The sequence below is a fragment of the Cherax quadricarinatus genome, chromosome 69, assembly GCF_038502225.1.
Source record: "Cherax quadricarinatus isolate ZL_2023a chromosome 69, ASM3850222v1, whole genome shotgun sequence".
NCBI classification, from domain to species: domain Eukaryota; kingdom Metazoa; phylum Arthropoda; class Malacostraca; order Decapoda; family Parastacidae; genus Cherax; species Cherax quadricarinatus.
Window position 1 is genome coordinate 23,915,813 of NC_091360.1, and position 16,260 is coordinate 23,932,072.

A 16,260-nucleotide genomic window follows, 5' to 3' on the forward strand; every position below is an offset into this window, starting at 1 on the left:
AAAAACTTTTTTTACCCTATAACACTAAGGGATCATGACAGAAATGTTAAAAGCAGGGGGGGATATAGTGTTGGAGTGGTTGGTACTTTTGTTTAATAAATGTATGAAAGAGGGGAAGGTACCTAGGGATTGGCAGAGAGCATGTATAGTCCCTTTATATAAAGGGAAAGGGGACAAAAGAGATTGTAAAAATTATAGAGGAATAAGTTTACTCAGTATACCAGGAAAAGTATACGGTAGGGTTATAATTGAAAGAATTAGAGGTAAGACAGAATGTAGAATTGCGGACGAACAAGGAGGTTTCAGAGTGGGTAGGGGATGTGTAGATCAAGTGTTTACATTGAAGCATATAGGTGACCAGTATTTAGATAAAGGTAGGGAAGTTTTTATTGCATTTATGGATTTAGAAAAGGCATATGATAGAGTGGATAGAGGAGCAATGAGGCAGATGTTGCAAGTATATGGAATAGGTGGTAAGTTACTAAATGCTGTAAAGAGCTTTTATGAGGATAGTGAGGCTCAGGTTAGGGTGTGTAGAAAAGAGGGAGAATACTTCCCGGTAAAAGTAGGTCTTAGACAGGGATGTGTAATGTCACCATGGTTGTTTAATATATTTATAGATGGGGTTGTAAAAGAAGTAAATGCTAGGGTGTTCGGGAGAGGGGTGGGATTAAATTATGGGGAATCAAATTCAAAATGGGAATTGACACAGTTACTTTATGCTGATGATACTGTGCTTATGGGAGATTCTAAAGAAAAATTGCAAAGGTTAGTGGATGAGTTTGAGAATGTGTGTAAAGGTAGAAAGTTGAAAGTGAACATAGAAAAGAGTAAGGTGATGAGGGTATCAAATGATTTAGATAAAGAAAAATTGGATATCAAATTGGGGAGGAGGAGTATGGAAGAAGTGAATGTTTTCAGATACTTGGGAGTTGACGTGTCGGCGGATGGATTTATGAAGGATGAGGTTAATCATAGAATTGATGAGGGAAAAAAGGTGAGTGGTGCGTTGAGGTATATGTGGAGTCAAAAAACGTTATCTATGGAGGCAAAGAAGGGAATGTATGAAAGTATAGTAGTACCAACACTCTTATATGGATGTGAAGCTTGGGTGGTAAATGCAGCAGCGAGGAGACGGTTGGAGGCAGTGGAGATGTCCTGTCTAAGGGCAATGTGTGGTGTAAATATTATGCAGAAAATTCGGAGTGTGGAAATTAGGAGAAGGTGTGGAGTTAATAAAAGCATTAGTCAGAGGGCAGAAGAGGGGTTGTTGAGGTGGTTTGGTCATTTAGAGAGAATGGATCAAAGTAGAATGACATGGAAAGCATATAAATCTATAGGGGAAGGAAAGAGGGGTAGGGGTCGTCCTCGAAAGGGTTGGAAAGAGGGGGTAAAGGAGGTTTTGTGGGTGAGGGGCTTGGACTTCCAGCAAGCGTGCATGAGCGTGTTAGATAGGAGTGAATGGAGACGAATGATACTTGGGACCTGACGATCTGTTGGAGTGTGAGCAGGGTAATATTTAGTGAAGGGATTCAGGGAAACCGGTTATTTTCATATAGTCGGACTTGAGTCCTGGAAATGGGAAGTACAATGCCTGCACTTTAAAGGAGGGGTTTGGGATATTGGCAGTTTGGAGGGATATGTTGTGTATCTCTATACGTATATGCTTCTAAACTGTTATATTCTGAGCACCTCTGCAAAAGCAGTGATAATGTGTGAGTGTGGTGAAAGTGTTGAATGATGATGAAAGTATTTTCTTTTTGGGGATTTTCTTTCTTTTTTGGGTCACCCTGCCTCGGTGGGAGACGACCGACTTGTGGAAAAAAAAAAAAAAAAAAAAAAAAAAAAAAAAAAAAAAAAAAAAAAAAAAAAAAAAAAAAAAAAAAACACTAAGGAAAAAAAATAATCATTTCAAAAGAAAAAAATCATTTGTTTCTTTTTTTCAAATATTTTTCGAGCCTGAGAACAAGCTTGGGAGAGGGCCTCTCGACCATCAAAGGTTAATGAACAACAGTACAATTTGAAAAGTTTGGAGTATACCTGGAGAGGGTTTTGGGGTCAACACGTTAATACTTTAAACCAATTCAATGATCTCCAGTTAAGTAGGATTTCTTAAGCAGTTAACTATTATATATACAATAAAAAAGGACGCCAATACCCCCTGAACTACCCCCCCACCTCCAGTCCTCTGAATTATACCCTGGGAACCCCAATCCCCCCCATTGCACTTTATAAGTACTACATTCTCTGCATGATTACACCCACACTGCTCTCATACATCTCTACTGCCTCTAGTGCTTGCCTTAATGTAGCATTCAACACCCATGTAGCATTCAAGACCCATGTAGCATTCAAGACCCATGTAGCATTCAAGACCCATGTAGCATTCAAGACCCATGTAGCATTCAAGACCCATGTAGCATTCAACACCCATGCAGCATTCAAGACCCATGTAGCATTCAAGACCCATGTAGCATTCAACACCCATGCAGCATTCAAGACCTATGCAGCATTCAACACCCATGTACCATTCAACACCCATGCAGCATTCAAGACCCATGTTGCATTCAAGACCCATGCAGCATTCAAGACCCATGCAGCATTCAAGACCCATGTAGCATTCAACACCCATGTAGCATTCAAGACCCATGTAGCATTCAAGACCCATGTAGCATTCAACACCCATGTAGCATTCAAGACCCATGCAGCATTTAAGACCCATGTAGCATTCAAGACCCATGTAGCATTCAAGACCCATGTAGCATTCAAGACCCATGTAGCATTCAAGACCCATGCAGCATTCAAGACCCATGCAGCATTCAAGACCCATGTAGCATTCAAGACCCATGCAGCATTCAAGACCCATGCAGCATTCAAGACCCATGTAGCATTCAAGACCCAGGCAGCATTCAAGACCCATGCAGCATTCAATACCCATGTAGCATTCAAGACCCATGCAGCATTCAAGACCCATGCAGCATTCAAGACCCATGTAGCATTCAACACCCATGTAGCATTCAAGACCCATGTAGCATTCAACACCCATGTAGCATTCAACACCCATGTAGCATTCAACAGCCATGTAGCATTCAAGACCCATGCAGCATTCAAGACCCATGCAGCATTCAAGGCCCATGTAGCATTCAAGACCCATGTAGCATACAAGACCCATGTAGCATTCAACACCCATGTAGCAACAAAGACCCATGCAGCATTCAAGACCCATGTAGCATTCAAGACCCATGTAGCATACAAGACCCATGTAGCATTCAAGACCCATGCAGCATTCAAGACCCATGTAGCATTCAAGACCCAGGTAGCATTCAAGACCCATGTAGCATTCAAGACCCATGTAGCAGCATTCAAGACCCGTGAAGCAACAAAGACCCATGTAGCAGCATTCAAGACCCGTGAAGCAACAAAGACCCATGTAGCATTCAAGACCAATGTAGCATTCAAGATCCATGTAGCATTCAAGATCCATGTAGCATTCAAGACCCATGTAGCATTCAAGATCCATGTAGCATTCAAGACCCATGTAGCATTCAAGACCCATGTAGCATTCAAGACCCATGTAGCAGCATTCAAGACCCGTGAAGCAACAAAGACCCATGTAGCATTCAAGACCCATGTAGCATTCAAGACCAATGTAGCATTCAAGGCCCATGCAGCATTCAAGACCCATGTAGCATTCAAGACCCATGCAGCAACAAAGACCCATGTAGCATTCAAGACCCATGTAGCATTCAAGGCCCATGCAGCATTCAAGACCCATGTAGCATACAAGACCCATGTAGCATTCAAGACCCATGTAGCATTCAAGACCCATGCAGCATTCAAGACCCATCTAGCATTCAACACCCATCTAGCATTCAACACCCATGTAGCATTCAAGACCCATGTAGCATTCAAGACCCAGGTAGCATACAAGACCCATGTAGCATTCAAGACCCATGTAGCATTCAAGACCCATGTAGCATTCAACACCCATGAAGCATTCAACACCCATGTAGCATTCAAGACCCATGTAGCATTCAACACCCATGTAGCATTCAAGACCCATGTAGCATTCAAGACCCAGGTAGCATTCAAGACCCATGTAGCATTCAAGACCCATGTAGCATTCAACACCCATGTAGCATTCAAGACCCATGTAGCATTCAACACCCATGTAGCATTCAAGACCCATGTAGCATTCAAGACCCAGGTAGCATTCAAGACCCATGTAGCATTCAAGACCCGTGAAGCATTCAAGACCCATGTAGCATTCAAGACCCATGTAGCATTCAACACCCATGTAGCATTCAAGACCCATGTAGCATTCAAGACCCATGTAGCATTCAACACCCATGTAGCATTCAACACCCATGTAGCATTCAAGACCCATGTAGCATTCAAGACCCATGAAGCATTCAAGACCCATGTAGCATTCAAGACCCATGAAGCATTCAAGACCCATGAAGCATTCAAGACCCATGTAGCATTCAAGACCCATGTAGCATTCAACACCCATGTAGCATTCAAGACCCATGAAGCATTCAACACCCATGTAGCATTCAAGACCCATGTAGCATTCAAGACCCATGTAGCATTCAACACCCATGTAGCATTCAAGACCCATGAAGCAATCAACACCCATGTAGCATTCAAGACCCATGTAGCATTCAAGACCCATGTAGCATTCAAGACCCATGAAACATTCAACACCCATGTAGCATTCAAGACCCATGTAGCATTCAACACCCATGTAGCATTCAAGACCCATGAAGCATTCAAGACCCATGTAGCATTCAAGACCCATGAAGCATTCAAGACCCATGTAGCATTCAAGACCCATGTAGCATTCAAGACCCATGAAGCATTCAAGACCCATGTAGCATTCAAGACCCATGTAGCATTCGAGACCCATGTAGCATTCAAGACCCATGTAGCATTCAAGACCCATGTAGCATTCAAGACCCATGTAGCATTCAAGACCCATGTAGCATTCAAGACCCATGTAGCATTCAAGACCCATGTAGCATTCGAGACCCATGTAGCATTCAAGACCCATGTAGCATTCAAGACCCATATAGCATTCAAGACCCATGTAGCATTCAAGACCCAGGTAGCATTCAAGACCCATGTAGCATTCAAGACCCATGTAGCATTCAAGACCCATGTAGCATTCAAGACCCATGAAGCATTCAAGACCCATGTAGCATTCAAGACCCATGAAGCATTCAAGACCCATGTAGCATTCAAGACCCATGTAGCATTCAAGACCCATGTAGCATTCAAGACCCATGAAGCATTCAAGACCCATGTAGCATTCAAGACCCATGTAGAAACAAAGACTCATGAAGCATTCAAGACCCATGTAGCATTCAAGACCCATGTAGCATTCAAGACCCATGTAGCATTCAAGACCCATGAAGCATTCAAGACCCATGCAGCATTCAAGACCCATGAAGCATTCAAGATCCATGAAGCATTCAAGACCCATGTAACATTCAAGACCCATGTAGCATTCAAGACCCATGCAGCATTCAAGACCCTTGTAGCATTCAAGACCCATGTAGCATTCAAGACCCATGTACCATTCAAGACCCATGTAGCATTCAAGACCCATGAAGCATTCAAGACCCATGAAGCATTCAAGACCCATGCAGCATTCAAGACCCATGTAGCATTCAAGACCCATGTAGCATTCAAGACCCATGTAGCATTCAAGACCCATGAAGCATTCAAGACCCATGTAGCATTCAAGACCCATGTAACATTCAAGACCCATGAAGCATTCAAGACCCATGTAACATTCAAGACCCATGTAGCATTCAAGACCCATGTAACATTCAAGACCCATGAAGCATTCAAGACCCATGTAACATTCAAGACCCATGTAACATTCAAGACCCATGCAGCATTCAAGACCCATTTAGCATTCAATACCCATGTAGCATTCAAGACCCATGTAACATTCAAGACCCATGAAACATTTGAGACCCATGAAGCATTCAAGACCCATGTAGCATTCAAGACCCATGTAGCATTCAAGACCCATGTAGCATTCAAGACCCATGTAGCATTCAAGACCCATGAAACATTTGAGACCCATGAAGCATTCAAGACCCATGTAGCATTCAAGACCCATGTAGCATTCAAGACCCATGAAACATTTGAGACCCATGAAGCATTCAAGACCCATGTAGCATTCAAGACCCATGTAGCATTCAAGACCCATGTTGCATTCAAGACCCATGTAGCATTCAAGACCCATGTAGCATTCAAGACCCATGTAGCATTCAAGACCCATGAAACATTTGAGACCCATGTAGCATTCAAGACCCATGAAACATTCAAGACCCATGAAACATTTGAGACCCATGAAACATTCAAGACCCATGAAACATTCAAGACCCATGAAACATTCAAGACCCATGAAACATTCAAGACCCATGAAACATTCAAGACCCATGAAACATTCAAGACCCATGAAACATTCAAGACCCATGAAACATTCAAGACCCATGAAACATTCAAGACCCATGAAACATTCAAGACCCATGAAACATTTGAGACCCATGAAACATTCAAGACCCATGAAACATTCAAGACCCATGAAACATTCAAGACCCATGAAACATTCAAGACCCATGAAACATTTGAGACCCATGAAACATTTGAGACCCATGAAACATTTGAGACCCATGAAACATTTGAGACCCATGAAACATTCAAGACCCATGAAACATTTGAGACCCATGAAACATTCAAGACCCATGAAACATTCAAGACCCATGAAACATTCAAGACCCATGAAACATTCAAGACCCATGAAACATTTGAGACCCATGAAACATTCAAGACCCATGAAACATTTGAGACCCATGAAACATTCAAGACCCATGAAACATTCAAGACCCATGAAACATTTGAGACCCATGAAACATTTGAGACCCATGAAACATTTGAGACCCATGAAACATTTGAGACCCATGAAACATTTGAGACCCATGAAACATTTGAGACCCATGAAACATTTGAGACCCATGAAACATTCAAGACCCATGAAACATTCAAGACCCATGAAACATTCAAGACCCATGAAACATTTGAGACCCATGAAACATTTGAGACCCATGAAACATTCAAGACCCATGAAACATTCAAGACCCATGAAACATTCAAGACCCATGAAACATTCAAGACCCATGAAACATTCAAGACCCATGAAACATTCAAGACCCATGAAACATTTGAGACCCATGAAACATTTGAGACCCATGAAACATTTGAGACCCATGAAACATTCAAGACCCATGAAACATTCAAGACCCATGAAACATTCAAGACCCATGAAACATTCAAGACCCATGAAACATTTGAGACCCATGAAACATTTGAGACCCATGAAACATTCAAGACCCATGAAACATTTGAGACCCATGAAACATTTGAGACCCATGAAACATTTGAGACCCATGAAACATTTGAGACCCATGAAACATTCAAGACCCATGAAACATTCAAGACCCATGAAACATTTGAGACCCATGAAACATTTGAGACCCATGAAACATTTGAGACCCATGAAACATTCAAGACCCATGAAACATTCAAGACCCATGAAACATTCAAGACCCATGAAACATTCAAGACCCATGAAACATTTGAGACCCATGAAACATTTGAGACCCATGAAACATTCAAGACCCATGAAACATTTGAGACCCATGAAACATTCAAGACCCATGAAACATTCAAGACCCATGAAACATTCAAGACCCATGAAACATTCAAGACCCATGAAACATTCAAGACCCATGAAACATTCAAGACCCATGAAACATTCAAACATTTGAGACCCATGAAACATTCAAGGCCCATGAAACATTCGAGACCCATGAAACATTCAAGACCCATGAAACATTCAAGACCCATGAAACATTCAAGACCCATGAAACATTTAAGACCCATGAAACATTCAAGACCCATGAAACATTTGAGACCCATGAAACATTCAAGACCCATGAAACATTCAAGACCCATGAAACATTCAAGACCCATGAAACATTCAAGACCCAGGAAACATTCAAGACCCATGAAACATTCAAGACCCATGAAACATTCAAGACCCATGAAACATTTGAGACCCTTGAAACATTCAAGACCCATGAAACATTCAAGACCCATGAAACATTCAAGACCCATGAAACATTCGAGACCCATGAAACATTCAAGACCCATGAAACATTTGATACCCATGAAACATTCAAGACCCATGAAACATTTGAGACCCATGAAACATTTGAGACCCATGAAACATTTGAGACCCATGAAACATTTGAGACCCATGAAACATTTGAGACCCATGAAACATTTGAGACCCATGAAACATTTGAGACCCATGAAACATTCAAGACCCATGAAACATTCAAGACCCATGAAACATTCAAGACCCAGGAAACATTCAAGACCCATGAAACATTCAAGACCCATGAAACATTCAAGACCCATGAAACATTTGAGACCCATGTAGCATTCAAGACCCATGTAACATTCAAGACCCATGAAGCATTCAAGACCCATGTAACATTCAAGACCCATGTAGCATTCAAGACCCATGTAACATTCAAGACCCATGAAGCATTCAAGACCCATGTAACATTCAAGACCCATGTAACATTCAAGACCCATGCAGCATTCAAGACCCATTTAGCATTCAATACCCATGTAGCATTCAAGACCCATGTAACATTCAAGACCCATGAAACATTTGAGACCCATGAAGCATTCAAGACCCATGTAGCATTCAAGACCCATGTAGCATTCAAGACCCATGTAGCATTCAAGACCCATGTAGCATTCAAGACCCATGAAACATTTGAGACCCATGAAGCATTCAAGACCCATGTAGCATTCAAGACCCATGTAGCATTCAAGACCCATGAAACATTTGAGACCCATGAAGCATTCAAGACCCATGTAGCATTCAAGACCCATGTAGCATTCAAGACCCATGTTGCATTCAAGACCCATGTAGCATTCAAGACCCATGTAGCATTCAAGACCCATGTAGCATTCAAGACCCATGAAACATTTGAGACCCATGTAGCATTCAAGACCCATGAAACATTCAAGACCCATGAAACATTTGAGACCCATGAAACATTCAAGACCCATGAAACATTCAAGACCCATGAAACATTCAAGACCCATGAAACATTCAAGACCCATGAAACATTCAAGACCCATGAAACATTCAAGACCCATGAAACATTCAAGACCCATGAAACATTCAAGACCCATGAAACATTCAAGACCCATGAAACATTTGAGACCCATGAAACATTCAAGACCCATGAAACATTCAAGACCCATGAAACATTCAAGACCCATGAAACATTCAAGACCCATGAAACATTTGAGACCCATGAAACATTTGAGACCCATGAAACATTTGAGACCCATGAAACATTTGAGACCCATGAAACATTTGAGACCCATGAAACATTTGAGACCCATGAAACATTCAAGACCCATGAAACATTCAAGACCCATGAAACATTCAAGACCCATGAAACATTCAAGACCCATGAAACATTTGAGACCCATGAAACATTCAAGACCCATGAAACATTCAAGACCCATGAAACATTCAAGACCCATGAAACATTCAAGACCCATGAAACATTCAAGACCCATGAAACATTCAAGACCCATGAAACATTCAAGACCCATGAAACATTTGAGACCCATGAAACATTTGAGACCCATGAAACATTTGAGACCCATGAAACATTCAAGACCCATGAAACATTCAAGACCCATGAAACATTCAAGACCCATGAAACATTCAAGACCCATGAAACATTCAAGACCCATGAAACATTTGAGACCCATGAAACATTTGAGACCCATGAAACATTCAAGACCCATGAAACATTTGAGACCCATGAAACATTTGAGACCCATGAAACATTTGAGACCCATGAAACATTTGAGACCCATGAAACATTCAAGACCCATGAAACATTCAAGACCCATGAAACATTTGAGACCCATGAAACATTTGAGACCCATGAAACATTTGAGACCCATGAAACATTCAAGACCCATGAAACATTCAAGACCCATGAAACATTCAAGACCCATGAAACATTCAAGACCCATGAAACATTTGAGACCCATGAAACATTTGAGACCCATGAAACATTCAAGACCCATGAAACATTTGAGACCCATGAAACATTCAAGACCCATGAAACATTCAAGACCCATGAAACATTCAAGACCCATGAAACATTCAAGACCCATGAAACATTCAAGACCCATGAAACATTCAAGACCCATGAAACATTTGAGACCCATGAAACATTCAAGGCCCATGAAACATTTGAGACCCATGAAACATTCAAGACCCATGAAACATTCAAGACCCATGAAACATTCAAGACCCATGAAACATTTAAGACCCATGAAACATTCAAGACCCATGAAACATTTGAGACCCATGAAACATTCAAGACCCATGAAACATTCAAGACCCATGAAACATTCAAGACCCATGAAACATTCAAGACCCAGGAAACATTCAAGACCCATGAAACATTCAAGACCCATGAAACATTCAAGACCCAGGAAACATTCAAGACCCATGAAACATTCAAGACCCATGAAACATTCAAGACCCATGAAACATTCAAGACCCAGGAAACATTCAAGACCCATGAAACATTCAAGACCCATGAAACATTCAAGACCCATGAAACATTTGAGACCCATGAAACATTCAAGACCCATGAAACATTTGAGACCCATGAAACATTCAAGACCCATGAAACATTTGAGACCCATGAAACATTCAAGACCCATGAAACATTCAAGACCCATGAAACATTCAAGACCCATGAAACATTCAAGACCCATGAAACATTCAAGACCCATGAAACATTCGAGACCCATGAAACATTTGAGACCCTTGAAACATTCAAGACCCATGAAACATTCAAGACCCATGAAACATTCAAGACCCATGAAACATTCGAGACCCATGAAACATTCAAGACCCATGAAACATTTGAGACCCATGAAACATTCAAGACCCATGAAACATTTGAGACCCATGAAACATTTGAGACCCATGAAACATTTGAGACCCATGAAACATTTGAGACCCATGAAACATTTGAGACCCATGAAACATTTGAGACCCATGAAACATTTGAGACCCATGAAACATTTGAGACCCATGAAACATTTGAGACCCATGAAACATTTGAGACCCATGAAACATTTGAGACCCATATCGCTACCACCTGATCTCTCAACAAGTCAATATTCTGCCTAAGATAACTGTGGTTGGTCTTCCACATTTTTGTTCAAATGATGAAAATGTTTCTTAGCAAGAATCCAAAAATCAAGGAACTATCTGAAAGAGGTTGTCTCATTATCATTTGTTTTACAAATGTTTAAGGATGACAGTAGGGCGACTGTGGTAAGGATCCTGACAGCTTGCATCTCCAGTCACTAACACTGACATGCAACATGGCAGTCATCCTGGTAGACAGGTGTTCTAACTCTGTTGGATGTGCATGTGACATGACAAAGCCCGTGTGACTGACCACACAATGCAGCTGGCATTCCTCAACATGGTGAAGGTGCTCAAATGAGTGCCACCACTCTATAGATCACTGCCTGGTGAAGACAGGCACTGCACCACTAAGCAGGGCACTGATGTTAAAACAATGGTCCCTCGACCATCATTGACAGTCGAATGGTTACAAGCAAGGTTGTCCTGATCACACACTGGGTGAAACATCATCACCAATAGTTTTTATCCTGGTGATCAACAAAGCAATCATTGAGGCTAAGTAACTGAGGATAGATGTTAAAGATAGATTTATTTCTTTGTAAAGGTTAGAATGTGTAATAACAATTTTGGTTTGCCAAGTGCAAAGAAAGCCACTATCATGCCGGGGCATTTTGGGCAAATGTGCATTCTGAGAGAACATCTTAGCGATGTTTGCTGATGATCTCGAGTTACTTGCTAAAATTCCAGTGGATGTACAGAAGACAATTGTTGTGTGGGGCAGCCTCGTTGGTAGAGACTTAGCAATCAACAACCGTACCCTCAATTTACAGTTATATTGCAATAAGTGAATTATATCAGGGTGTGTAATATGGAGGGTCTACTGTACCAGAGTATATTGTGAACTAACTATAGGGCGACTTTGAAATTACTAGCTCATGTACTCTTCAGCTAGGGGTTCCGATTTGGCTTTGCAATACAGCAAATCTTGGTTCATGACTAAGTCAGTGAAAGAAGGTGGTGGTTTCAATGAATGTGTTCAATCTTCCTTCAGCTGTCAGTAGTGTTGTACACCAGCAGCTGCACTGGTGATGGAGACACACTGGTGTCTATGGATAAAATAAGATTTTAGGTAAGCAAGAGTATGTCTACTAACCTCATAATCTTCTAGTTGAAGGTGTGGGATATTGTGGTCGACTGTACTGAAAGCTTTCCGCAGGCCTATGAAGAGTCCCAGAGGATATTTATTTTTTTATAAATAGTGCATAAAGCAGTTCAAACATTTGCATAATTGCATCATTCATACTTTTTCAGGGGTTAAGTATGTTGTGAGATATTAGGTAGGAGTAATCACTCACGAAAATTTTTATGAAGTTTTTAGAGAGCAAAGGCAAGTCTGATATAGGTCTATAGTTATTCACTTCATTTGGATCACCTCTGAGGATGAGGGTAACTCACTTGCTACACTGCCAGTCATCAGCACTATCTTACTTGCTACACTGCCAGTCATCAGCACTGACTGACTTGCTACACTGCCAGTCGTCAGCACTGACTGACTTGCTACACTGCCAGTCATCAGCACTGACTGACTTGCTACACTGCCAGTCGTCAGCACTGACTGACTTGCTACACTGCCAGTCGTCAGCACTGACTGACTTGCTACACTGCCAGTCGTCAGCACTAACTTACTTGCTACACTGCCAGTCATCGGCACTAAACAGACCATGTGACTTCTCTGCTGCAGCTTTGCCAATTTCTACTCCAAGTTGACGTTTCTTTTCTGCTGCTGCTGCCGCCGCCGCCGCCGCCGCTCCTGACCCACTACGATCTGCAGGGAAATACGTTCATACAATAACTGTATTTAAAAACATTAATATACAGCCCATTTCCCACCATGAGAAAATGACCCATAAAAGACACACATTCACCATCTTTCATTCAATAGCTCTTGGGAACCAATATATATATCTTAATTGACAATTAAAGGACTTCTTACAGAATCTGGTTGCAGCAGGATTAGAGCCCAACCTGCAGAAGTGTACAACAAGTTTAACCCTTTCACTGTCAAGACCCCTGATGCTGAACTCGCCCTGTGTCAAAAAATACTAAAATATATATATATATATATATATATATATATACAGTGGACCCCCGCATAGCGACCTTAATCCGTGCAAGAGGGCTGGCTGTTATGCGAAATGTTCGGTATGTGAATGAATTTTCCCCATAAGAAATAACGGAAATAAAATTAATCCGTGCAAGACACCCAAAAGTATGAAAAAAAAATTTTTTTACCACATGAAATGTTAATTTTAATACACACAAACTGAAAAAGGCATGCACAATTACATGACACTTACTTTTATTGAAGATCTGGTGAAGATTGATGGGATGGGAGGAGGGGAGAGAGAGTGTTAGTGTTTAGAAGGGGAATCCCCTTCCATTAAGACTTGAGGTGTCGAGTCCTTTTCTGGGGTTACTTCCCTTCTTCTTTTAATGCCACTAGGACCAGCTTCAGAGTCACTGGACTTCTTTCGCACAACATATCTGTCCATAGTGGCCTGTACCTCTCGTTCCTTTATGATTTGTCTAAAGTGGTTCACAACATTGTCATTGTAACAGTCACCAGCACGGCTTGCAATAGCTGTGTGAGGGTGATTTTCATCAAAAAAGGTTTGCACTTCAAGCCATTTTGCACACATTTCCTTAATCTTTGAAGTAGGCAATTCCTTCAATTTCTCTCTCCCCTCCTTTGAAACAGTTTCCCCAGGTCTGGCCTCTTGCTCTTGAAGTTGATCTATCAGCTCATCAGTGGTTAGTTCTTCATTGTCCTCCTCCACCAACTCTTCCACATCCTCCCCACTAACCTCCAACCCCAAGGACTTACCCAATGCCACAATTGATTCCTCAATTGGTATACTCCTCTCAGGGTTAGCCTCAAACCCTTCAAAATCCCTTTTGTCTACACATTCTGGCCACAGTTTCTTCCAAGCAGAGTTCAAGGTCTTCTTAGTCACTCCCTCCCAAGCCTTACCTATAAGGTTTATACAATTGAGGATATTAAAGTGATCTCTCCAAAACTCTCTTAGAGTCAGTTGAGTTTCTGAGGTCACTACAAAGCACCTTTCAAACAGAGCTTTTGTGTACAGTTTTTTGAAGTTTGCAATAACCTGCTGGTCCATGGGCTGCAGGAGAGGAGTGGTATTAGGAGGCAAAAACTTCACCTTAATGAAGCTCATGTCCCCATAAAGTCGCTCTGCCACGTCTGTAGGATGACCAGGGGCATTGTCTAACACCAGGAGGCACTTAAGTTCTAATTTCTTTTCAGTTAGGTAATCTTTGACATTGGGGGCAAATGCATGGTGTAACCAGTTATAGAAAAAGTCCCTAGTGACCCATGCCTTACTGTTTGATCTCCACAGCACACACAAATTATCCTTGAGGACATTCTTTTGCCTGAACGCTCTGGGAGTTTCAGAATGATACACTAATAAAGGCTTAACTTTGCAATCACCACTAGCATTGGCACACATCAACAAAGTAAGCCTGTCTTTCATAGGCTTATGTCCTGGGAGTGCCTTTTCCTCCTCAGTAATGTAGGTCCTGCTTGGCATTTTCTTCCAGAACAGGCCTGTTTCATCACAATTAAACACTTGTTCAGGTTTCAGTCCTTCAGTTTCTATGTACTCCTTGAATTCCTGCACATATTTTTCAGCCGCTTTGTGGTCCGAATTGGCAGCCTCACCATGCCGTATCACACTATGTATGCCACTACGCTTCTTAAATCTCTCAAACCAACCTTTGCTGGCCTTAAATTCACTCACATCATCACTAGTTGCAGGCCTTTTTTTAATTAAATCCTCATGCAACTTCCTAGCCTTTTCGCTTATGATCGCTTGAGAGACGCTATCTCCTGCTAGCTGTTTTTCATTTATCCACACCAATAAGAGTCTCTCAACATCTTCCATCACTTGCGATCTTTGTTTCGAAAACACAGTTAAACCTTTGGCAAGAACAGCTTCCTTGATTGCCTTTCTGTTGCCCACAATAGTAGAGATGGTTGATTTGGGTTTCTTGTACAACCTGACCAGGTCGGTGATACGCACTCCACTTTCATACTTATCAATGATCTCTTTCTTCATTTCTATTGGAATTCTAACCCTTATTGCTGTAGGGTTGGAACTAGAAGCTTTCTTGGGGCCCATGGTCACTTATTTTCCAGAAACAGCACCGAAAACACTGTAATAATACGAAATATTCCGATTGTATGCTTGAATGTTACCGCGGAGGCTGGCTGGTAAACAATGCCACCAGCGGAACATATGAGGCTGGCTCAGGCCGCACATTGGACGCGTCTCGGACGAAGGGCGCTGAGCGGGTTTTTGGGCGGTATGCGGGGCAAAATTTTAGCGATCAAAGCATCCGGTATGCGGATTGTCCGTTATGCAAGGCGTCCGGTATGCGGGGGTCCACTGTATATATATATATATATATATATATATACAGTGGACCCCCGGTTAACGATTTTAATCCGTGCAAGAGGGCTCATCGTTATGCGAAATAATCGTTATGCGAATGAATTTTCCCCATAAGAAATAATGGAAATAAAATTAATCCGTGCAAGACGCCCAAAAGTATGAAAAAAATTTTTTTTTACCACATGAAATGTTAATTTTAATACACACAAACTGAAAAAGGCATGCACAATTACATGACACTTACTTTTATTGAAGATCTGGTGATGATTGATGGGATGGGAGGAGGGGAGAGCATTATCTTCTTACTGTTTAGAAGGGGAATCCCCTTCCATTAGGACTTGAGGTAGCAAGTCCTTTTCTGGGGTTACTTCCCTTCTTCTTTTAATGCCACTAGGACCAGCTTGAGAGTCACTGGACCTCTGTCGCACAACAAATCTGTCCATAGAGCTCTGTACCTCCCGTTCCTTCAAGACTTTCCTAAAATGGGCC

At 41.6% G+C, this 16,260-nt stretch overlaps 1 protein-coding gene across 4 annotated transcripts in view; it reads right to left on the reverse strand.

Annotated features, from left to right (window-relative positions):
• The window catches only part of LOC128701884 (zinc finger Ran-binding domain-containing protein 2), a 271,719-nt gene that overhangs the window by 186,661 nt on the left and 68,798 nt on the right, over nucleotides 1-16,260 (reverse strand). For all 4 annotated transcript variants that reach the window (XR_011393964.1, XM_070099877.1, XM_070099876.1 and 1 more), the window contains exon 3: nucleotides 12,983-13,121. Coding sequence is in view for 3 of the 4 variants with exons in the window: in XM_070099877.1 (XP_069955978.1) it covers nucleotides 12,983-13,121 (139 nt within the window). In the remaining variant the exon portion in view is untranslated. The remainder of the gene's footprint in view (nucleotides 1-12,982; nucleotides 13,122-16,260) is intronic.